Source organism: Microtus oregoni, unplaced genomic scaffold (genome assembly GCF_018167655.1).
Source record: "Microtus oregoni isolate MIOR12 unplaced genomic scaffold, Mior012 000005F_ref0000423, whole genome shotgun sequence".
NCBI classification, from domain to species: domain Eukaryota; kingdom Metazoa; phylum Chordata; class Mammalia; order Rodentia; family Cricetidae; genus Microtus; species Microtus oregoni.
The window spans coordinates 33527642-33551185 of NW_024543064.1; the positions used below are offsets into that span (position 1 = coordinate 33527642).

General features: G+C 48.5%; 2 protein-coding genes across 10 annotated transcripts in view; one reads left to right on the forward strand and one right to left on the reverse strand.

Moving 5' to 3' along the window:
- The first annotated feature begins 4504 nt into the window (after window positions 1–4504).
- Dmap1 (DNA methyltransferase 1 associated protein 1) lies at window positions 4505–13076 on the forward strand. 4 transcript variants are annotated; one of them, XM_041651830.1, is made up of 11 exons: window positions 4505–4591; window positions 4791–4941; window positions 5428–5519; window positions 5758–5953; window positions 10948–11106; window positions 11199–11366; window positions 11584–11769; window positions 11900–11971; window positions 12260–12332; window positions 12451–12746; window positions 12967–13076. In XM_041651830.1, exons 2-11 carry the CDS (start codon window positions 4837–4839, stop codon window positions 13024–13026), a joined length of 1407 nt encoding a protein of 468 aa, XP_041507764.1. In that variant the 5' UTR covers window positions 4505–4591; window positions 4791–4836; the 3' UTR covers window positions 13027–13076. The 4 variants fall into 4 exon arrangements, with proteins under 4 accessions (XP_041507764.1, XP_041507763.1, XP_041507765.1 ...); XM_041651829.1 differs by having other exon boundaries at window positions 4515–4687; XM_041651831.1 differs by having other exon boundaries at window positions 4515–4687; window positions 4832–4941.
- Window positions 13077–13352: 276 nt separating this feature from the next.
- Eri3 (ERI1 exoribonuclease family member 3) overlaps window positions 13353–23544 on the reverse strand; it is a 133774-nt gene continuing 123582 nt past the window's right edge. Inside the window, exon 8 of one of the 6 annotated variants that reach the window (XM_041651836.1) lies at window positions 13353–13958. In XM_041651836.1, the coding sequence (XP_041507770.1) occupies window positions 13929–13958 (30 nt within the window). In that variant the 3' untranslated portion in view covers window positions 13353–13928. The remainder of the gene's footprint in view (window positions 13959–23544) is intronic. The other 5 variants (XM_041651835.1, XM_041651834.1, XM_041651839.1 and 2 more) reach the window with 5 other exon arrangements.

Here is a 23544-nt window from a genome sequence, read left to right on the forward strand (position 1 = left end):
CAGGCATGCCTGTGACAGGAAAGAACCCAGCACACAGAATCTAAAATAAGATACCGTTTCTGAGCACGAGACAACAACGGCAGGTGTCAGGGTTCCGTCCCCATTGGTTTGGCAGCTGTTTTTGCTCACAGACGCCAGGCTACATTTCTGATATCCACCAGATCCCACCACAACAAGAACAAAATCAATTTCATGGTTTTTGATTATTGGGACAATTAAAAACAAACAATTTTCTTTAGTCTGAGGACGGGTACAGGGTAAGTAACGTCTGGATAATTCTTGGTGATGATCTTAACAAGGAAGAAGAAACAGAAAGGGCCTCAGTGAGTGGAATGCTTGCCTAGAAGACATGAAGGTTTGGGTTCTACCCCAGCCCTGCATAGCGCCCTCCCGTGGTGGCACCTACCTGTCACTTCAGGTGATGGTGGGAGGAGCAGAAACTAGGGCGAATGAGCTGGCGGCCGGCATTGGCTGCCCAGGACTCTGTTGAAGAGAAGAGCAAGGGAAGACCCTTGGAATTCATATTTGTCTTTGGTGAGGCTTTAATTTCCATCCTGTTTTGTGGTATGAAATCCAGCAGTCTTGTTTGTGGGGAAGAGCGACTCCTGGTTTTGACAGACTCTGGAACAGGTCCTTCCAGAGGATGGGCCCACTGTCAAATCCTTCTCCATTGCATTTTTACATAAATAAGTCTCAAGGGATAATAACTGTTCCTGCTTCATTTAAAAATAGTTAATGTGGGCGGCTTTAATGTTTAGCCATTGAATGTGATGCCTCCTTTTAAGTTCTGAAAGAAAAACATTCCTTCAGCCCATGGTCTCATTTTACCCAGTGGGTTTTTTTTTTTTAAACCAGAAATGGTTTTTTGTGTTTTCTCTGCTGCTACATAATACGATTATGTAGCTTTCAATTTTATTTTATCAGTGTGATTAATTAGATTGATGGGTTTCCTAATGCTGAACTATCCTTAAGGATCTGACATAAATTCTCTTTTTAGGTTTGTTCTTAGGCCCTTAATAGTTTTTGTTGCTATTGTGAATAGAATCTTATTTCCCATTACACTTTCTAATTGGCTATTGCTGGTATATAGGAAAGCTATTGATTTTTGTACATTGATCTTGTATGTAGTCACCTTGTTGAATTCTCTTATTAGTGGTAATAGTTTGTCGATTGATTTTCTTAGGCTTTTCTATACCGGGGAAGGCAACTCCTGCAAACCTCAGCTTCCCTGCTCTGGGATGCCCCTGCCTCTGACAGCCCCCATCTCTGATGGAATTATCAGAGCACCTGGTGCCATTTTGAGCAGTAGGGGTGGCTGGGCCAGTCCTGCCTGCTCTCCAGCCGGAGGACATATGCTCTTTTCTCAGAACTTGTTTCCTTCTTGCTGCTTTCTGTCAGACAACAGCTATTCCTCGTCTAGTTTGTTGGGAGGTTTCTTTTCTATTATGTCATTGCTGGGAGATGAATAAATCAAGACAGTCATTTTTTATGTTGAATTTATACAATAATACATTGATCCATGTCGTGTGTGTGTGTGTGTCATTGGGGATTTTTTTTATACTGATTGTACTGCCATTTTCCATTTATTTATTTATTTATTTATTTTGTAATGTTTATTTATTTATTTATTATGTATACGATGTTCTGTCTGTGTGTATGCCTGCAGGCCAGAAGAGGGCACCAAACCTCATTACAGATGGTTATGAGCCACCATGTGCTTGCTGGGAATTGAACTCGGGGCCTTTGGAAGAGCAGGCAATGCTCTTAACCCCTGAGCCATCTCTCCAGCCCTCCATTTATTTATTTTTTAATGATTTATTTATTTATTATGTATACACCCAGCATGTATTAGACACCAGAAGAGGGCACCAGATCTCATTACAGATGGTTGTGAGCCACCATGGGGTTGCTGGGAATTGAACTCAGGACCTCTGGAAGAGCTCTTAACCTCTGAGCCATCTCTCCAGCCCCGTTACTGGGGACTGAGCCCAAGGCAATGCACATTCTAGACAAATGCTCTATCACCAAGATATACACACAGGGCTGATACATATCTTTTCATTTAAAACATACTTATTTAATTTATTTGTATATGCGGGTGCACATGCATTTGTTCTGTGGGTGCTAGAACCCTAAATTCACATCTTAATAGTTCACAGCAAGCACATTTAGCTTCTAAGACATCTCCTCCATCACTTAAATATTTTTGACTTATTTTTGTTTTCCTGAGGGTTGAGCCCAGGGCCTTGCAAACACCGGGCTGCACACACTATTGCTTTATCCCCAGGCATTTTTCACTGTTCTAAATTTTCAGGCATGGTCTCACTATGCTGCCAGGCTGGTCTTGAGCTTGGTACCATAGATAGAACACCTTCTGCCTCAGGCTCCCAATAACTCAGATTACAAGCCTGGGTCACATATGTGGTGTGTGTGTGTGTGTGTGTGTGTGTATGTGGTGTTTTACCATGTAGCCCAAGTTTGCCTGGAACTCAGCCTCTGGAGTGCTAGGATTACAGCTACAGCTGTGGGCCCCTGTGTCAGGCTCCAATTTGTGTCTTAGTGATAACCCATCCTAGCATTGGTGGAGTATGTCCTCTTTAGATTTGTTGGGCTGCTCTTTTAATACACTGCTTAGTTTGATTTGTTCACATTTATTTAGGCTTTTTTTCCTTTCTTTCTTTCTTTTTTTTTTTTTTTTTTTTAGTTTTTCGAGACAGGATTTCTCTGTGTAGCAGTCCTACCTGTCCTGGAACTAGCAGATCAGGCTGGCCTCGAACTCACAGAGATCTGCCTACCTCTGCCTCCCAAGTGCTGGGATTAAAGGTTTGCGCCACCACTGCCCAGCTTATTTAGGATTTTTGCTTTATGGTTTGCATTGGTTTATGAACTTTTTCCTCTTCCTGTTATTGTGTGGCTTTGTCTTCAAGATATGGAAGGAGAACGTTCTGGGTGGCTTTTTGTCTCCCTCAGTTTCTGGCTCAGTTAACACAAGATGAGAATCCTGCGTTTTTCCAAGATGTTCTTCTCTTTTCTAACCTCTGATAATGACATTGTGTGTGCCCTACTTTCCTAAGTTGAAATAAGGGCACTTTCTGATTTATTATAGTATATTATTTTTTAAATTTTATTTTATTGCATGTGTGCAGTGTCCTCAGAGACCAGAAGAGGGCATCAGATCCCATGGAACTGAAGTTACAGGCTGTCTTGACGAGCTTGAAATAGATGCTAGGAACCAAACTCCAGTCCCCTGCAATACCAGTAAGTGCTCTTAAGCAATGAGCCAGCCCCATCTATCTATCTATCTATCTATCTATCTATCTATCTATCTATCCATCTATCTATATTTCTCCAATTTCTCCATCACTTTCTCTTTTGTCTTTCTGTTTCATTTCTGGAGATGGAGTTAAACTTTGTAGACTAGGCTCACCTGAAACTCTCTGGATAGTCCAGGCCTCCTGCCTCCTGGTGAGGTTACAGGCATGCATCACTATATCTAGTTTTGAACTGGGAAAAATTTTAATATCTACCCTGCCTCCCAAGACAGGGTTTCTCTGTGTGACCCTGGTTGTCCTGGAACTCACTCTGTAGATCAGGCTGGCTTCGAATTCAGAGATCTGCCTGCCTCTGCCTCCTAGGTGCTGGGATTAAAGGTGCACTTAGGAGTCTAAATTTTCAGTATCTTATGTGCTCTAAAAGTTAATTTATTCCAGGTGGTGGTAGCTCACACCGTTAATCCCAGCACTCCAGGAGGGAGAGGCAGGTGAGTTTGAGGCCAGCCTGGTCTATAGAGCAAGTTCCAGGACCTGGCTGTCCTGTCTTGAAAACCCAAAAAAGAGTAAATAGTCTGATAACTGTTAAGGAAGTTGACGTGCGACTACTTAGACTCCCTTGTCAAAACAAAACAAGGGCCTCAGGTTACTCCTAAATATTAACAAACTAAGTACATGTTTGTGTGGGCTCATGGAAAGAAGCCGGGCAGGAAGAGAGAGGCAGAGAGGAAGAGAGAGACAGATGGAGAGACAGGAAGAGACAGATGGAGAGACAGGAAGAGACAGGTGGTGTACTTTCGCTCTCTTGGAAGCTGGAGAAACAAGTTTAACTCTGCCCTGAAAGCTTAGCACAGCGGCATTGCCTGGTATACAGAGGCACGTAATAAGCAGAGGCAATTACCATTATTAATCCAATAAATTAAAAAAATAGTGTCTCAGACATTGTGCTAATGTTTTACATGGGTTATTGGTATTTCATTTAAGCAGGTACTGTTACAATTTCATTTTGTAAATGAAGTTTTTTTTTTTTTTTGGAACAGTTGACTTTCCAATGTCTCTAAGCTTTTCTTTTCAGCCCAGGATACAACGGAGCAAGACAGGAGGTAAATGTTTCAGAAGCAAGCAACGTACGGACTCAGCACTCAGACACTCAGTGCGCCCAGGGGCTTTCACCCTGGGTTGCCAGCCGGCTCCTTTTTGGTCAAGCACAGACCGGAAGTGTTTCTGACGGTCGCGTTTCTACAACGCACAGCCGGAAGTTTCTGTCCGTGGGTTCGCCGAGCGAGATAAACTGAGAAGTGGGTTGCCGCTGGAGTTCCCAGGTGTGGATCCCGGGGACTGGTGAGGCAGGGAGGACGGTGCGAGCGTCAGGGACACCCGCGCGCGGAGGCGGAGAACACAGGCGGAACCCAAGCCTGGTTTGTACCTTTCTCCTCGCGGCCTGCCTCTTCACCCTGCCCCCACTTGGAGCTGCAGTGACAGGGGCCCCGCCCCCCTGACGGTCGCAAGGTCTTTCCGCAGGTACTGATCCTTGATCTCGGGGGTGCTCCCCCATCTCTCAGGCGTGATGGCTACGGGCGCGGATGTACGGGACATTCTAGAACTCGGTGGTCCAGAAGGAGATGCAGCTTCTGGGACCATCAGCAAGAAGGATATCATCAACCCGGACAAGGTAGCGGGGGAACTTGAGAGCGTTGAGTGGGGGTGAAGGTATTGGCGGAGGAATGGGAAGGGGTGAGAGCAGGAAAGAGATGGTGGAAGTGATAATTCCACCATCATCAAATTCACTATGGAAGAAGCGCTACCTTGGAACGAAAAGTATGCCATCCTCAATATGATGCAGGAGATAGGACTTTGGGAGGTGGTGGGGACCAAGAGAGTCAGAAACCTCCAAGGGATGAGAAGACCAAGAGAGTGTGACAATTGTAAGTTGTTGGGAAGAGAGACCAAGACATCGTGACATTCTTGAGGTGAGGGAAGGTTGAGATGAGTCGGGAGAGGGGTGTCTTGCTCAGACAGGGTACTGATAACTCCTGTGCGTGGGTTACTACTATGACTTTAGTTCAGCATTGGTTTCTTCGGAGATTGTGCTGGGTAAAAGTTTTTCAGGTGAGGGTAGGTCTAGGGCATTGTTTCTTCCCTGTGGTTTTCTCTCCAGAAAAAGTCCAAGAAATCCTCGGAGACGCTGACTTTCAAGAGGCCCGAGGGCATGCATCGGGAAGTCTATGCTTTGCTCTACTCTGACAAGAAGCAAGTATTGGGATTCCAAGTCCCCTTTGCATGACCCTAGCCCACATGGCATCTCCCTACTTCCTGGTTGTCTCCTCCAGGCCTTTCCACAGCTCTCACTCATTCCGAACTGCAGGGCAGCTCAGTGTCTTGCTCCAGGACATGACTTCCTTCTTCTGGGGCGGTTGAAACTTCTTGAGCTTAGTGGTTCTTTACGCACCTGATTCTAACCTTTCACCTACCTACCCTCCACTGCCAGGGATGCACCCCCACTACTTCCCAGTGACACTGGTCAGGGGTATCGCACAGTGAAGGCTAAATTGGGATCCAAGAAGGTTCGGCCGTGGAAGTGGATGCCATTTACCAACCCAGCTCGAAAGGATGGCGCTATGTTTTTCCACTGGCGACGAGCAGCAGAGGAGGGCAAAGACTACCCTTTTGCCAGGTTCAATAAGGTGAGCTGCTAACACACACAAGCCAAGTCCATCTGAGCCACTTGCATGAGTTTTTCAGTCTCCCAGGGTTGGCTCTCCAACGTGCTTAGTTCCAGCCATGGTTACCCACTCAGTCCTAGGTCAGGTGCCGTGGACTCTTCTGCCCATTGGATTCTTTCCTTCTCTGGATCTGCTGTGGATCTCAGCAGCTTCCCTGGGCCTTTCAAATGTTGCTCGTCTTCAGAGCTGTGTCCTCGGTGTTTTGCTCCGATGTATGTCTTGTGTGTTGTTCTTTTAGCCTGTAACGTCAGCTACTCTTCACAAGCTAATGGCCCCCTCCCAGAAGCTCTGATTTACTAGCATCCCTTTCCGAGTGTCCCCCAGGTCGCTCACATCAGCCGTACCCTTGAACAGCACTCGCACTCGTAATCCTTCCTCTATTCCCACTCAGTAAGAGGCGCCATCTCTGCACAGTCACCTGTCTGACAAAGCTGAGGCTCATCCTGGGCTCAGCCTTTCCTCATAGCTGTGAATAACAGGAGAAAGGAGGAGGGAGGAGAACGGTACACATGCGTGGAAATGGGTGGAGTTCTTTCAGATAAGCACCGCCAATATGATAGAACTGGAATGTGAATGGACAAGAAATGAGATAAATGGTGTAGTTATAGGTGAGGGAGAGGCCTACTTTTTATTGATTGATTGATGTGCATACACATGCCAGCTTACGGAAGCTTTTCCCTGCTTTTATCACATGGGCCCAAGGGATCAAACTCAGGTTGTCTGGTCTTCTGAGCCACCTTGCCAGCCCCAAGGCCTACCTTAGACAGGCTGGTCAGGGAGGTCCTCTCTGGAAGGGTGGCATTTGAACTAGGCCTCATGATATGTCTCGTCTCATCTGCTAATTCCGTTTCTATTACCAGTCACACCTCTGCTTGTGCTCTGCATCCTTTATGCTAGCACTGTAAACCAAGAGCAGTTATTGTTTTTTTTTTTTGGCCTTATTGAAAGTGGGGCCTTTTCCAGTCTCACCCAGCCAATGAGAGGAAGGGTTAGAGTAGGCTAGGATTGGATAGCCCATGGCTAAAGCACAGTACAGTGTGGTTCAGAACAGTCTAGAATTGGAGCTTAAAACCACAAGGGGCTCAAACTCAGACTCATCTCAGCTCAGTGTATCTCACTGTACCTGGCCTCACTTTTGGGGGGCTATAGGCTTTCTCAGACTGAGCACAGCTAAGCGTGACTCAATACCTCCACTCCAAATCAGTGTCCTCCATCTCAGCATCGTTCTTAGGACCCTCAGGCTGGAGAAGCTGGAAAAGAGGTCTCTGAGGAAGAGCTGGATGAGACAGACTGGTGTGAAGGCAAAAGGGCTCTCAGTCTTTACTGCTTCAGCACATGAAGCCTAGACATTGACAATAACAAGAAATCAAGTGTCTGTCCTTAAAAACTTCATGCTGTTGAGAGGTAGAGGAAGATGAGGACAAGTTCAGTCTGGTAGGAGATGAGCTATTGGGAGGGCTAGAAGGTTATGGGAGTTTTCTTGATGATGTCACTAGGTGGTGCAGTGATTTTTTTTTTCTCCCTTCATGCACATGGAACATGGTGAAGTTAAAAAAAAAATCACAGGAATATAAGGGTCCAGAGGCTTCTGCATTTAGGCCTATGGAACCCAGTGGTGGAAGGAGAGAACAGACCCCCAAATGCCAAATGTTGTCCTCTGACCTCCAAATACTCTCATCCCCACACACCTGAAAACAAAAATGTAATTTAAAAATGAAAAAGAAGTGGTGGTGTACGCCTTTAACCCCAACACTTGGGAGGCAGAGGTAGGAGGATCTCTGTGAGTTCATGGCCAGCCTGGTCTGGTCTACAAAACAAGTTCCAGGATAGCCAAGGCTCTTACACAGAGATATCCTTTCTCAAAACACCAATAAAGGGGCTGGAGAGATGACTCAGTGGTTAAGAGCATTGACTGCTCTTCCAGAGGACCCAGGTTCAATACTCAGCACCCACATGGCATCTAACAACTGTCTGTAACGCCAGTTCCAGGAAACCTGACACCTATAGCAAAACACCAATGCACATAAAATAAATAACTAAAAAACACCAATAAGTAAATAAAAGAATTTTAAAGGTTCCTGCATATTGGATGCTCTGGGAATTTCCACACTGATAAAGCTTTATGTGGGGTGATGTAGGGGAGGTGTGGCACAATTGGTCAACAGTGACCATGCCAGGTGGCCCTTGGCAAGGAGGCCTAAGAACTTGGCCTTCGCCCTCTTGTCTTTGAGGAGCCACCATGGATTTTAAGAGTCGTGTCAGGATTGGATGAGTTCTGGGCAGGTCTGGTTGATGACAACAAGGTAGAGAATGAAATCAGAGTTCAGTGGATTCGTGCTCTTCCTCTCCCGTGGCTCCTCTGAAGAGTCTCTCTCCCAGCGACTCTCCCTGCGCTCGCACTCAGGCCGGGGTCCAGGAGTCACTGATGTGACATCCTCCTTGGTCTTAACTTCTTGTTACTTGGGCCTGCAGCCTGTGCTTCGTCTCTGCTTTAGTTTGGGCTCACGGCTTCCCCTCCATCACTGCTGGAGCTGACTTCAGTCTCCTACTCTTCTTTCAGCCCAGCGTCTCCTCTGTTGCCAAATGGTCTTAGATACAAGAAACGGGACCATTTGAAAAATTATTTTATTGTATGAGTGTTTTACCTGCATGTGTCTGCACACCATATGGGTGCAGTGCCCGTGGAGGCCAGAAGAGGGAGTCGGATCCACTGGAACTGGAATTATAAATGATCATGAGTCACCATGTGAGCACTGGGCATGGAACCCAAGTCTAGAATGTTAGGACTTTTGATCTCTTTCAGCCTAGCTATATTGAATCTTGTCACCCTCCAGGTGGAGTCGAGGCTCCCAGAAGGGTGCACGCCCTGTAGCAGCTGGTTCTGCTGCCGCAGCTCAGCCAGTTTCCCAGCCTGGTTCCTGAAGGCAGGCCCAACATTAGGGTGTTTGTTCTGTTTGTCTGAACTCATGTTGTACTTGTGTTGTCCCCTGTTCTCCTTCATTAGTTCACTTTTCCTTAACCTGAAGATTTAGCCTGGTAAGATGGTGCACACTTGTAATCCCAGCACTTGGGAGGTGGAGGCAGGAGGATCAGGAGTTCAATGTCATCCTCGGGTACAAACTGAATTCAGGGCCAGCCTGGGCTACACAAACAAACACTGCACAGGGATGGAGAGACAACTCAATGATTAGGAGTATTTACTGCTCTTCCAGAGGACTAGAGTTTGGTTCCCAGGACCCAGAGTGGCTCATGGCCACCTCAAACTGCAGCTTCTTCTGAACATCCAGTGCTTGAAATAAAAAGAGTAGGCCTGGATGGGCATTGGTGGCGCAAGTCTTTAATCCCAGCACTTGGGAGACAGGCAGGCGGATCTCTGAGTTCGAGGCCAACCTGGTGTATATAGTGAGAACCAGGACAGCCAGGGCTACACAGAGAAACCCTGTCTAAAAAACAGATAAACAAAACAAAGGACTAGGCTTGATTTACCTCTGTTATGAGCAGCTCTGTGCCCAGCTGTACCCAGGGTCACTTGTTTATATTTATCAGGTTTACCACATCGTACCCAAATTGTTTTTTTCTGTTCTAGTCCCCTCCAGTTGGATTGCTGGCTTTGAGAGGTGTCCCCTGTGAGCACTGTTTCCATTCTTTTTGTTATTGTTTTGTTTTTGGGGACAGGGTTTTCTCTGTGTAGTTTAGGAGCCTGTCCTGGAACTCGCCCTGTAGACCAGGTTGGCTTCGAATTCACAGAGATCCGCCTGCCTCTGCTTCCCAAGTGCTGGGATTAAAGGTGTGCGTCACCACTGCCCGGCCTGTTTCTATTCTTATTGTAGGTCAGTTGTGACAAGCCACACGGGTTGGCCCTATAAGTAGCATGGTCACATCTTGTTTGCAGATGGAGAATTGTTTGGAAGAGAACTGAAGGGTAGCTCAAGTAGGAAGGTGGTTTTGCTTCTCTGATGCAGGCCAGTCTAAGTGGGTTATGGCCATGGATTTGGAGGGGGACTCTGGAGGTGAAGCCACAGATTGAGCAAAAAGTAGGAATTAAAAGATATTTCCATTGCCAGGTGTGTTGGTGCATGCCTGCAATCCAGTACTGGGGAGACTGAGGCTGGAGGACTGCTGTGAGCTAGAACCAGTCTGACCTCCACAGAGAGTACTGGCCAGCCAAGACTACTTCCCAAGGCTGTGTCAACATAAAACAGAAACAGAGACCATCACCAACCAACAACACACCCAGGGTTCTGGCGCTGGCTGTTGTGGTTGAGGTCTGGACTGGAGATGTTTAGGAGGGATGACTGCAGTATTGAGCGTGTTAAGGTGGGACATGTGGGACCTCTGGTAGGAAGTGTCCAAGAGCAACAGGAAAGAGCCTGGTGTATTTTTGAATTCAAAAGAAACTTCCTGATATAGCCCATCACTGACTCCTTCCTTGCTTCTGATCTATAGACCCAGCTTATGGTGATGCTGGTATATCTGAGAGAGAGACCTGGGGCAGAAGGAGGAATGTGGGCCAGGAGAGGAAGGGGCATTGGCAGTAGGATTTCCTGGAGATGCCCAACTTTGAAGTGTTCTGGGATCGGCAAGTCCCGCTGTTACCACTGGGTGGCAGTAGTGCTTCAGACAAGTGGTGCATGGCCTAGGGACGCTGGGCCTTTCTCTGTCTGATGGGTGTTTGACTCCACAATTGACCCTTGAGTGCCACAGAAGTGCTTACAAGTCAGGCAGGAGCATGTGGTCCATTCCCAAAGATGTTAAGTTGTCTTGGAGTGAACCAGGCAGGCCACTGACCCAGAGCCTTCTAGGGAGGGGCCTCTGGCCAATCAGATTGGGTCTTTCCTTCCTACAGGCTGCCTCTACATAGGGGTTGGTAATAAACAAGAAGGGGTGTGGTCACATGGCCAGCCTGCTTGGACATATGACAAAGGAATGCGGTCCTTATGTCTTTGTGCCAGTAGACGGTGCAGGTGCCCGTGTACTCAGAGCAGGAGTACCAGCTTTACCTTCACGATGACGCATGGACTAAGGCAGAGACTGACCACCTCTTCGACCTCAGCCGCCGATTTGATCTGCGCTTTGTAGTTATCCATGATCGGTATGACCACCAGCAGTTCAAGGTGAGCTGGTGTGTATTTGCTGAGTGCCCAGCCCTCCTGCCATCCCTTCCACGTGCTCCTCAGTGTTCATCCCCATGTGTTCTGATTCTCAGAAACGTTCTGTAGAGGATTTGAAAGAGAGGTACTACCATATTTGTGCCAAACTTGCCAACGTCAGGGCTGTGCCGGGCACAGATCTCAAAATACCAGTATTTGATGCTGGGCATGAGAGACGGCGGAAGGAACAGTTGGAGCGGCTTTATAACCGGACCCCAGAACAGGTTCATGACCTTTCCCTGTACTTGAAACCCTTTGTCTTCCCACCCTCCATGGCCTCAACTGTCACCTCTAGGCTCCTCCACCTTCAGCCCATTCCCATGGTTCCCCTGTTCTTCCTTCCCTCTGGTTTCCTCATAGAAACCTAGTGTCCTTCAGCTCCCTGGCTACCCTGCTTCCACACAGCTCCCATACATGCCAAAGCATTTCTTGGTTTTGCAGGTGGCAGAGGAAGAGTACCTGCTACAGGAGCTTCGTAAGATCGAGGCCCGGAAAAAAGAGCGGGAAAAACGCAGCCAAGACCTGCAGAAGCTGATTACAGCAGCAGACACCACCGCAGAGCAGCGGCGCACAGAACGCAAGGCCCCCAAGAAAAAGCTACCCCAGAAGAAGGAGGCTGAGAAGCCGGTATGGAGGCTGACCTCCGTATGGAGGTTATCTGGCCCAGCTTCAAGTGGGCATTCTGGGAGTACCCCGAGTCAGTGGGTCCCTGGGCCACTCTCTGTGACACCTTAGGCTCTCTAACTCTTCCCCCCAGGCTGTTCCTGAGACTGCAGGCATCAAGTTTCCAGATTTTAAGTCGGCAGGTGTCACACTGAGGAGCCAGCGCGTGAGTTACCTCCTTCAGTGTTTCCGTCCTGGGCTCCCAATGACCTAAGTGCTACAGCTGCCAAGACTAAAGCCATGGGAGAGGGGGCTGTGAAAAGAGGTGACCTCGCCACGATCTCATGACACGGCCAGGCCAAGGATGCCTTTACTATTCTCCACTTCTCAGCTTGTTCCGTTTTAGCCATAGCCTCTTGAAGAGGTTACCCACGAGCCTCACTGTTGAACCAACCCTCTTCTCCCTAAGCCTCATCAAGGGATGTGGGACTTAGCTAGCTGACTGTCATTGCAGATGAAGCTGCCCAGCTCTGTGGGTCAGAAGAAGATCAAGGCGCTGGAACAGATGCTGCTGGAACTTGGAGTGGGTGAGTGACTCCGAGCCTCATGGGATAGCTAGCTAGCTCCCTTCTCCTGGGGGCTGTGCAAGGGAGGGCAGTTCATACTGCAGGCCTTCAACCACAGTTGGCTTTGTCTTGCCTGCAGAGCTGAGCCCCACCCCCACGGAGGAGCTGGTGCATATGTTCAACGAGTTGCGGAGTGACCTGGTGTTACTCTACGAGCTCAAGCAGGCCTGTGCCAACTGTGAATATGAGCTACAGATGCTGCGGCACCGGCATGAGGCCCTGGCTCGGGCAGGAGTGCTGGGGGGCCCTGCCACACCAGCAGTGGGACCAACCCCAGCCTCTGCTGAGCCAGCAGTGTCTGAATCTGGACTTGGCCTTGACCCCACCAAGGACACCATCATTGATGTAGTGGGTGCACCCCTCACACCCAATTCGGTAAGAGCCTGGGCAGGCTTGGGGGGCGGGCATGCCTTGGCTCTGTAAGAGAATGCATGTATGTACAGCCTTCAAGAGAATGGTTGCCACTGTGAGGGGAGAGACTGAGGACAGGAGTAGGTTCAGGTTAACTATTGGACCTCTTCTCTGAGAATGACAGGCACTAAACCTTGAGTCACACCTCAGAGGCCACTAACCTCAGCACTTTTTGTCTCTTCAGCGGAAACGACGGGAATCCGCCTCCAGCTCATCTTCTGTGAAGAAAGCCAAGAAACCATGAAGGGGCCACTAGTGTTGGGGGTATGGTGTAAACAGAGCTGTTACACTGATTGGCTGATTCTATTTCCTTACCTCCTCATATCCTTGGCTGGGGTGACAGGCTGATAGACTGACCACTACAATCAGTTCCTAAAGGCTTGCTTGCAGTGCCCACATTCAGGCCCTTCACCATTTTTCTGTTGCCTAGACTCCTCACCTGGACACCTGTGTTTGTATTTAGATGGCCTTACACAGCAGGGGACTCAGATAGCAGCAGTTTGGGCAGGTCCTTTCGCCTCCTGCTCTCAGTCTATGCATCCTCAATGAAGGCATCGAAGGTACTGCAGCGTCAGCGGCTCTGTATGGAGATGAAGCCTGGAGTGACAGCCTTGCACACAGGGATGGCTCCCGCACACTAGGACCTTGTTTCCCCAACTTTATTCAGTGGCACGTTCACAGCAGGGATGGGGGTGGACACAAGGTGGGACCTGATCTGTCCTGGAGCCCTGGGGGCACCACACACCATGCACTATGGATGGGAGGGGGTACAGGGAGGACTCAGTGGCCCCAGCAGAAGCCTGTGTACCAGGGAGAAGGCAGTGAGTACCTGGGTTCCCCCTAGCCCAGGCCCATAACGGCAGGGGCTAATACTGGGTGGAGACTGAGGAGTGGGAGGGGGTGGGGCACAAAGTGTCTGCTCCAGAGGGGCCAATGGCCAAGCCCTCACCCAGGGCACAAGCCCATAGGGCAGCTGGGGGACACTCTGGGCGCAGAGCTGTGCCACTCTCCCTTTCCCCTCTGGTGAGGGAGAGGAGGATTCTGGTTTGGGCCAAGCAGCTACCCTGTCCTGCCCCATCCCGTCCTCTGCCAATCAGAAGGGCTTTGATGTCTGCTTGAAGATGAAACCTCGGTAAGCCAATGTCTTCATGATGTTGGCAATGTTCTTGCAGTCGTCTAGAGAGAAGAGAAGACATTTAGACAGGGCCAGACTCAGGAGCCAAGGGCTTAAGGAGGACAATTGGCTCTGGTGGCAACATCTCTAGCTTTGGGTTGGGCTTGGTGATACTGGGCCTACAGGAAGCCTGGACTCAATGCTTCTCTGTCCCATAATTCATGCTGGAAATTGGCCGCTGTGTCCAATCCCAGCCCCAGCGGTGATGTATGGGCGCCGTCGCAGTAAGAAAAAGGCAGAGTAAATGTGTAATTTCTCCCTTGACGGCCCCTGGCCGCTGGGCGATCCTTCTTGTTGCTGCCGCGTGGGGACGGCCTGTCCGCCACACTCCGTCTTCCCGCCACCCTCCTTGATGTCTCCATTTCATTACTGTGCGGCCATTCATCACACCCACGGCCAGGGTGACTTTGTGGCACTTGTATGTGGGGGGACTGTGGTCCAGGCCATACTCAACCGATGACAAGACACAAGACTTGGCATGGCTGTGCCAGAATCCTGGGAAACACCTGTTCTGATCTCTGTCTCCATGTAGCTCCAGACAGGCTGGGAAGGCCCTGGTTCATGTGCTGTCAGCCTACATCCTGCTCTGTCCCAGGAGGCTGGCTGCTGGCCACCTTTTGGGATCTTGTGTCTGCTCAAACACCAGGTTAAACAGCCTTTATGTGTTTCTCTGGTACTGGCCTCTGACAAACTCCACGCTGTTAGCTAATGTGGTAGCCTGGAGGCTATAGGGACTCTAGGGACTTGGCCAGGACAGGACTTGCTCCATTTCTAGATACATGAAGGAGCTTGACCTAAAAAACATTGGTTCTCAAGCTCTGGGTCATGACCCCTCTGGGGTCACATATCAGATACCCTGCATATCAGATATTTACATTATGATTCATAACAGCAAAATTACTATGAAGATAACCATGAAGTAGCAATTTAATAATTTTATGGTTGGGGTCACCACAACATGAGGAATTGTACTAAAGGGTTGCAGTGTTAGAAAGATTGAGAACCCCTGCAGCAGAGGAAGTCTAGTACAGAAACCACCCATCTACCTGTGATGTTGTTCAGCCTCCCAGAGCAGTCCCCAACTGTCTCTTTTGATTTCTCTCACCTCCGTTCCTGAGCCATGGGTCATAGCTATGGCCTCAGCCACTACCCTATCCTCATTAGATGGATGCCGTGTGCACAAGTACCATACACCGATGGCATCATCAAATGAGGGGTGCTGGTGAGGTCAGGAGCCTCTGTTTGTCCTCACCCAAGACTGCAGCCTAGGGGACCCCTGTACCCTCTGAGCTAAACGTCTCATTAATCAAGGGCCGAGGGCAGGCCAATCAGATGGGATCCTGTTTTAGAAGAATTCAATATGTATATACCTGCAGTGGACAGAGTGTGGAGGTGATACCCTGTTTCCCTAGGGACTCAGGAAGCCAAGAGGGCTGATCTGCTCCGAGGCAGAATGGGGAGAAGACAGATGGGTGGGTAGTGGCGGCCATGGCAACTCCAGACATGACCCATCCCCGTGGTTTATGGGCCGGACACGCGCCCTGCTCAGCTGAGGGCCTGTCATTTGTCTCCCTTAGTGAGTACGCCAGTACCGTGGGGGTAGAGGGTGGAGGGAGGGGTTATGACAGGAGAAGCTAGGCAGTTGACGGGAAGAGGACAGAAGGACCTGGAGAGTTATGGTGGGGCCAGATGCCGTGAGCATTGGTGAGAGTCGGGGGGAACCTGGGATAGAGGCATATTCTCAAACAAACCCAGCCCTGCCAGAGTACCTCAAATCTTTCCTGTCTTCAGCACTCTGGAGACCATAGCCGCTGTGCATATTAAGAATAAGTCCCCTCGTTATCTGCAATTACCCAGCGGCCACACACCTCATTTCTTCTAGCAGAAAAGAAAATTAGTTTTCTATTGACTTCATCTGGCTCCTCCCTCATTGCTGGACAAATCACTCAATCTGCCTCCCCTGGCCCAAGTCCTAGCCTAGCCCCCCAGGCCACCAGTGAGCAAATGCTGATTTACCTGTGCTGGGAGGTGGCTGCATATCTCAGTCATTCTTGACCTCTCCACATGCCATGCACCCAAATCATGAGTTCTGGATGCTCCTGAAGGCCGCCCTCCCCAATCAGGACTTTTCTCCAGTCCCACCATAAACTCAAATGCTCCAAACAGTTCTTTCCAGATAAACAGATAAAACACCCCAAACATTGGATATTCTCCCCAAGTTTCCTCTTCCTCCTCAGGCATCCTCACATCAGCAAACGGCACTGTATGCAGTCCACTCAAAACTCCCGCTGGCCAGATTTCACTAGGTATGAAACCTGTGGATTTGGTTTCCTTATGCTGTAATCCAGTGGTTCGCAACTTGTGGGTCTTGAACAACAGAAAACGTATTTCTGATGGTATTAGGAAATGAGACACTGCTCAGTAGCAAAATAGCAATAAGAATAATTTTATGACTGGGGTGTCACTACAACATGAGATGTATTAAAGAGTCACAGCAGCCGGGTGATGGTGGCCTTTAATCCCAGCACTCGGGAGGCAGAGGCAGGAGGATCTCTGTGAGTTCGAGGCCAGCCTGGTCTACAAGAGCTAGTTCCAGGACAGGAACCAAAAACCTACGGAGAAATCCTGTCTCGAAAAAAAAAAAAAGTCGCAACATTAGGAAGGTTGAGGACCACTGCTAATCAATGCTTCCACTTTCCAGCAGCCAGTCACCTCTAAGTCCACATCCTGTAATTCTGTTTAAACACTCTAGCCTGTCCCTCAGATCCACTCTCTTGTAGCCAACATGGTCCTTTTTTACATAAATCTTATGTTCTTCCCTCTTTAAATTCCTTCATACTTCCTGTCCTTTTTTTTTTTTTTTTTTTTTTTTTTTTTTTGAGATAGGTCTCACAATGTAGCGCTGGGTGGCCTGGAACTCAAGAGATCTGTTTCTGCCTCTCAGTGCTTAGGAGTGAGGTGTGCACTAGCATGCCCGATTAAAGTCTACAGATACATACACATGTATTTTAACTGTATGCATGCCTCACAGGACAACTTGTGGGAGTTGGTTCTCTCCTTCTGAGTGGGTCTTAGAGATCAAACTCAGGTCAAATGGTGACAGGCATCTCTCTCATCCTGCAAGTTCCCCTTTTCCTTGAATAGTTTCCGGGGCTTAAACCTAGAGCTGTGTACATGCAAGGCAAGCACTCTACCACAGGAACTCAAACTTTCTTTAGATGAGGATAACCCTGACCGTGAACTCTGGGTCCTCTTGAGTGCTACAGTTACAGGTATGTGTCCTCATACCTAGCTCTCAGCCTCTCTTTCTACTTTTTGACACAGGGCCTCATTAAGTCACCAAGGGAGGCTTGAATTCACTCAGTAGCCTGGCAGTTCTTGAACCACAGTCTTCCTGCTTCAGCTTCACTGTAGCTGGGACCACAGGCCAGTGTGACAAGGCCTGGCAAATCTTTAATGTAACTCAAAGTCTTGGCAAAAACTGATCCTTGTTGGACTGGATGGTAGTAGCACACATCTTTAATCCCAGCACGCAGGAGGCAAAGGCAGGTGGATCTCTGTGAGTTCGAGGCCAGCCTGGTCTACAAGAGCTAGTTCCAGGGCAGGCTCCAAAGCTACAGAGGAACCCTGTCTCAACCCCCCCCCCATTCAAAAACAAAAACAAAACCCTGATCCCTGCTGCTTTCTGGTCTCACCCCTGTAACCTGCCCCCAGATTTCTACACCACAGCCTCAAGGAGCAGCTACTATTTCTGGAAATGTCAAAGCAAGGTGTCATATAAACCCATTACAGTCTGGAATGTCTGCAAATGCTTTGTTTTTCTAGCCCAGGCTCCTCCACTAGGGGTGGTAACAGTCACCGCACCACAGTTAACACTGAAGAAGGTGCATCTTTGCCTAGCTTTTTTTGTTTGTTTTTTCCAATACAGGGTTTCTCTGTAGTTTTGGAGCCTATCCTGGAACAGCTCTTGTAGACCAGGCTGGCCTCGAACTCATAGAGATTCGCCTACCTCTGCCTCCCGAGTGCTGAGCTTAGAGGCGTGTGCCACCACTGCCCAGATTTGTCTAGCTTTCTTATGTGGTATGTGGCGGCTGGTGACCTGATGACTCAACGGTGACTGTGTATGGCTCAGATGGCAGACTGTCTGGTACACATGATGAAACTAATGTCCTTCACTATGTAGACTCACTTATGGTCCTATTTATGGCAGATCCTGAGGTCTAATTGTGGTGACTGATTTACTATTACGGAGACCCAAAGGGATGAGGAAAAACTGCCTCAGGTCACCATCCAAGTTGGCAGTTACAAACTGCAAGGCCAGGTTCTTCCCCCAACTTGTAAAGTTTATTGTTGTTCCTTGTATATAGGGGTGTATTCAGAGGATAACTTGTGGGGTCACTTCTCTCTTTGCACCATGTATGTTCCTGGGAATAGGGAAGGGAGAGATAGAGCTGAAGCTCTGAGACCATTTGGGGTAGCTGGCAGCTCTGCCTTTTCAGCGCCTCTTGCAGAGCTAATCAGGCCAGTTCAAGGGTGCCATGTCATGGGATGATAGGGCACTGTTGTGTCCATAATGGAGGTCTTTAAGCATATAGGTCTTTACTTTTAAGTTCTAGAAAGCTAGCGACATCAGCTTGAGAACTTTTTTTAAAAAGGAAATTCATATTCTTAGAGTTAGAAATATTTTTATATTGACAAGACTAGAATGGAAGAGTAACAGCTATACAAATCCTTGGAAGGGTGGGTAGGGGAAACACCTAGCAAGAAAGGCTAAGTCTATTAGATGTCCCCAGTCATTAGAGCGGCTTGGTAGAGCAGCTGCTACTGAGATGGCACTGCATGCTTGTTGGTTATACTGCGTGGGAACACACGAGTAGAGGACAGGAAACTGGAACAAGTCAGAAAGTCCACCAAGGTTTCATTCATGTGCCCACCTAGTCCAGCGAGTGCCAATTTATTCTGTGTACTACGCATACATGGGCCATGCTGGGTCTGAGGATACCCAAGATTAGCATCCTGGACTTGCAGAGCTCAAAAACAGCCCCGTAAGAGGTGTAATGCTATGAACAAAGGAGGCATAGAAAAGCTACCTGCTTCTTTCTGATGCTGAGGAGTGGATTCCTGGTAGAACAAAGGTTGGAGGGAGCTGGTCTAGGACATTAGGGTTAAGGTGAAGAGTCAATACAGACAGAACTGGAAGTGGTCTGTGGAGTGTCAGCATGGGTCTCACCAAGTGAATGGGGTGGCTGACATACTGAGGCAGTGACAAGACACTGGAGCTGGTCAAATCCGCGGTGACCGACTAGAGGTGACCCTGAGGAACTCAAATGCCAACCTGAGTTCAAGAATCTGATTCTGGCGGCACTGTGGAGGCACAAATACATTCAAGAAGCAGAATGACAAGACCAGACCTGGGTTTCAGAGTTGTCATTCTAAGATGTGAGACCAGGACTAAGGCAGAATCATCAGTGAGGAGACTAAAGTACAGCTCGTGCCTGAGGCCAACCCAGAACTAGGCTTGGAGTGGTGGAGGGTTGCTGACAGTGTGGAGAAAAGACTGGAGACAGGGGAGTTTTTAATAAAGGAAATCTTGGGCCAGTGAGATGACTCAGTGGTAACTGAGCAAGCCTGACTACCTGAGTTTGAGCCCTGGGAACTGAACCCAGGTCCTTCCAAAGGGCTTTTAATACTGAGCCATCTCTCCAGTCCATTATCTGTTTGTTTTGTTTTTTTGTTTTTTGTTTTTGTTTTTTTTTTTGAGCAGGGTCTCACTATGTAGACCAGGCTAGCCTTGTTCTTACAGAGAGCCACCTGTGTCTACCTCCTGAGTGCTGGGATTAAAGGCTGCATCATCACCCCCGCTTAAGCTATACTTTCTGTTTAGCTGTTTAATCTGTCTGGAATTTTGTGTGTGGTAGGCAATAGCTCCAACTTTATTCTTTTCCTGATGTAGAACACATTGCCCTATCAACAAGGACTAATCTGTCCTCTCTTTTTGTGCCCTTCTAAAATGACCACTCTATCCTATCTGCATAGTATTGGAACCAGTAAAGAGAATAAACATAAATTGACCAAAGGGTAAATCAAACTGGGGAATCAGGGTGGGAAACTGCTGACATTACTAATGAGCTAAGAGGTAGTGTGGTCAAAGGAGCATGCAGACAGATGCCAAGGCCACCACTGTAGCCTCAGCCTCCTGTCTTCGCCTTGTCTGCTGAGGGATGGGGCCTGAGCCTGTGCAGCAGAGGTCAGCAAAGCCTAGGCCCAGGGATGGGCAGGGGAAGGAACCTGCAAGGAATAGGACCTGTGCGTGACAAGAGACCACAAGAAGACCCCTGCCAACCAACATCTACCTGGACATCCAGAAGCAATAATGTTCTGAGCAAAAGCGCTGTGGGTTAAGCCCAGGCCAATATCAAAGGACTGCCAGACTAATGTTGTCCCAGCTCGACATGGGACATGCACTGAACACTACTTGTCTTCTCAAGTTGAAATTTGACTGCTCCTCTACATGTTGAGAAGGGGTTTCTCTATGTAGTCTTAGCTGTCCTGGAACTCTCTATGTAGACCATGCTGGCCTAGAACTCACAGAGACCCTCCTGCCTTGGCTCCTGAGTGCTGAGACTAAAGGCATGCACCACCATGCCTGTCTGCTCTACATTTTTATTCACTAGGTTTGGCAATTCTATGATGGGGCCAGCAGAGCATTCAGCGCCCTAAGTAGCTCTGGCGGCCAAGGTAGTGAATTTAGAATTTAAACAGTAGAGAACCCTATCTAGTCTCAGACTTTGAATCTGGTCCAAAATCAGCTACTTAATAACTAAACTTAAGCAAGCTCCCAAATTTCAACTTTTCTGTGTTTTTGGTTTCTTGTCTAAAATGGGAAGAATAATTATAGCAACTACTTCTCTCAAAAGATTATTTTTATCTTTTAAGATGCAATGAATTACCTGTGAAGTGTTCACAATAGTGTCTGTGTTAGTTATTAGTTATTCTAATTCCTAATATTGCTAATTTAAAAATGAATATCCTGACACTCATTCTATATCCCTTGGACCAGCCTTGGCCTACAGTCTCCTGTGCCCCGCCCCTATTCATGGCCACCTGGGCCAGCAGGACACTCTTCCAGACATACATTCACTCTCCTCCCACCCAGCACTCTTACAGCTTCCAACCCTCCCCTAGACAGGGTCCTTATGGCCTCGACTCTAAAGTGACCCCTTCTTTCAGCCCCTCCCTGTATCACCCTCCACCCCACAGAGGTGCCACAGGGCTGATGGTGAAGGATGATGGTGGCTCCACAATAAGGGGAAAAGGCAATTTCATCTTGATTAGCAGGCGATTTCTCTCTCTGTAATAAGCGTGCTCCAAATAATTAGCGTGTTTTACGTAATAATGAAATTACAGAAATGCAGTCCACTTATTCAAACAACTCACCATTACCATATTTTTAAATATTAGACTTAATTAGAGTTTATCACTTCAGAGAAGTATGCGGACCGAAGATGTTTTTAAAAAAATCCTCATAAAGTGTTTATTAAGCGCTGGTAAAGCTAGGATAATGATGTGTTTGGAAATTAAGGCAATCAAACACTTACCGCCGCTCCTGGAGGCCGGGCATGGAAATGAGGCCATTACACGCCCATTACCCGCCAGCTCACAGCCACTGGGGGGTGGGGGGAGAATGTGCCTGGCCGAGAGGGCATGGTGCCCGGAAATGCCTCTGCCAACCTCCCAGAGATGCCTGACCAGTAAGCACAGATCAGCTACTGCCACTTACACTGAGTTTGGCTGTCACAAGCCCAACTCAGACTTGGCCAAGCAAATGACTGAATTGATCCCAAATGCCAAAGAAGACAACTATGATCTGACCAACTCTGCTCCAGATTCCCAGGCCTGGCAGGACACATCAACTCATTCAAAACCCAAAGCAGAATGGGGACGGAAGCCAGGTCAAGCAGCCAGACAGGTCAGTGAGAGGAGGAGGAGCTGGATCCCATTTGCTGGCTGTGGTCTCGGTGAGAAAGCGGCAGGCCTAGACCAAGGGATCACTTCCAAGTCTAGGCCACACAAGAAGGGGTCACTAGAGGTGGGAGAAAGCTGATGAACTAACTGGGTTTGTATCTAGAGAAGACCTGAGACCAGAGCCTGGGTTGGGGAAAGCAAGTACAAGGATGGTAGAGTAGGGCTGTAGGCTTCAGACCCCATTTGTCCCGGTGAATGACTAATTCCAGAATTTACAGTGCTGCGTTTTTGTTCTGTGGCCATTTATATCTGAGGGGGAAATGAAGAGGCAGCACGGACGCCACATCCTTCTGTGTTATTGCTTGTCTGCCATTTGCAAATCATTATTAATTGTGGGCCCTGCCGGCAGGCCGGGCGGGGGCCTGGCTGGGTACATCCACATAGCTCTTCATCAAGGACCCCAGCCGCTGCCCCAGAGAGCCAATTACCCCGCCCTGATTGGGATCAGATAAAGAGGGAATTTTTACAAATTAGGGAATAAATAGAATTTCCACACAGGGCGCGGGCAGGACCTGAGAGGCTATAATGAAAAACCATCCGTCACCATCAGCATGGCCTGGGCATTGAGCCCCGGTACTCCCTCCCTGTGGGCCCTCCCTGATGTTCAGGGACCTGAGCAGGCGGGTCTGAGAACACCCTAGCCCTTCTAGGTCCTGGAAACAGGACAGAATCCCCTGGAGGATGTGTGTGTGGTGAGGTGGTAGGATGGGGGTGGGGATACCAAGTGCTGGAGAAGTCCAGGCCCTGGCTCAGGCACTGTCCCTGTCTCTGCTTGTCTACCCTCAGGGTCTCAGAAAGGAGTCATGCAGCCCTAGGAAAGACTAAAGTTGGGAACCACAGGGCCAACAATACTTCTGTGTCCCTATAGCCATGGCAGCTCTAAGGCAGAGCCCCAGTCCAGCCCCCCGATCACTCAGTCTGGGCTCCCATTAGTGCTCCTCCCCTTGGATCATTAAATATGTATATCTTATTACACGCCTTGTTAGAGTATCGAGCTCTATTGACTGATGATAAATCCTGAGCCTCGTCCTGGCCGTAAATTTATCTGGAGATGATGAAGACTCAATAATCTAGTCAGGCAGATAATATCATCGGGCCTTAAAAAAGATCATTACATTATATGTCAGAATTAAAAGTGAAATACGCTGTAGTAACAGGGTGCTGCTCTAGCCATTACAACAGATGCCCGCCTCCCCCAGCCCATTCCCAGCCCAGGTGGAGGGGCTGCCGGCCGGGGGACTGCTACAGCTGGACGTGGCAAAACTCAGGTCTGAAGGAAAGAGTTGGCTGTCCAGAACACTGGACAGACCTAGCGTTCACAGAAAAGACCCTACTTCTCAGGGCTGCGCATGGATCGGTCTTTTGGGCCCTTCAACAGCTCTAACGGGAAGATGTCAGCATTTCGTCACTCCAGGAGTAGCCTTGAAGACCCAGGACAGATTTTTTTTTTTCCAAATGGAGGCACTGATATACTGAGTAGTTAGGTGACTTACATGGCCTTAGACACTCCGGACGTGTGTCAAAGGCCTAGCTGGAACCTTCCTGTGAGTCAGCGCTGTCAGT

Coding starts and splice junctions, on each gene's coding strand:
- Dmap1 (XM_041651830.1), top strand. CDS start 4,837: ATGGCTACGGGCGCGGATGTACGGGACATTCTAGAACTCGGTGGTCCA. Junction 4,942..5,427: donor ATATCATCAACCCGGACAAG/GTAGCGGGGGAA, acceptor TTTTCTCTCCAG/AAAAAGTCCAAGAAATCCTC. Junction 11,770..11,899: donor AGAAGGAGGCTGAGAAGCCG/GTATGGAGGCTG, acceptor TCTTCCCCCCAG/GCTGTTCCTGAGACTGCAGG.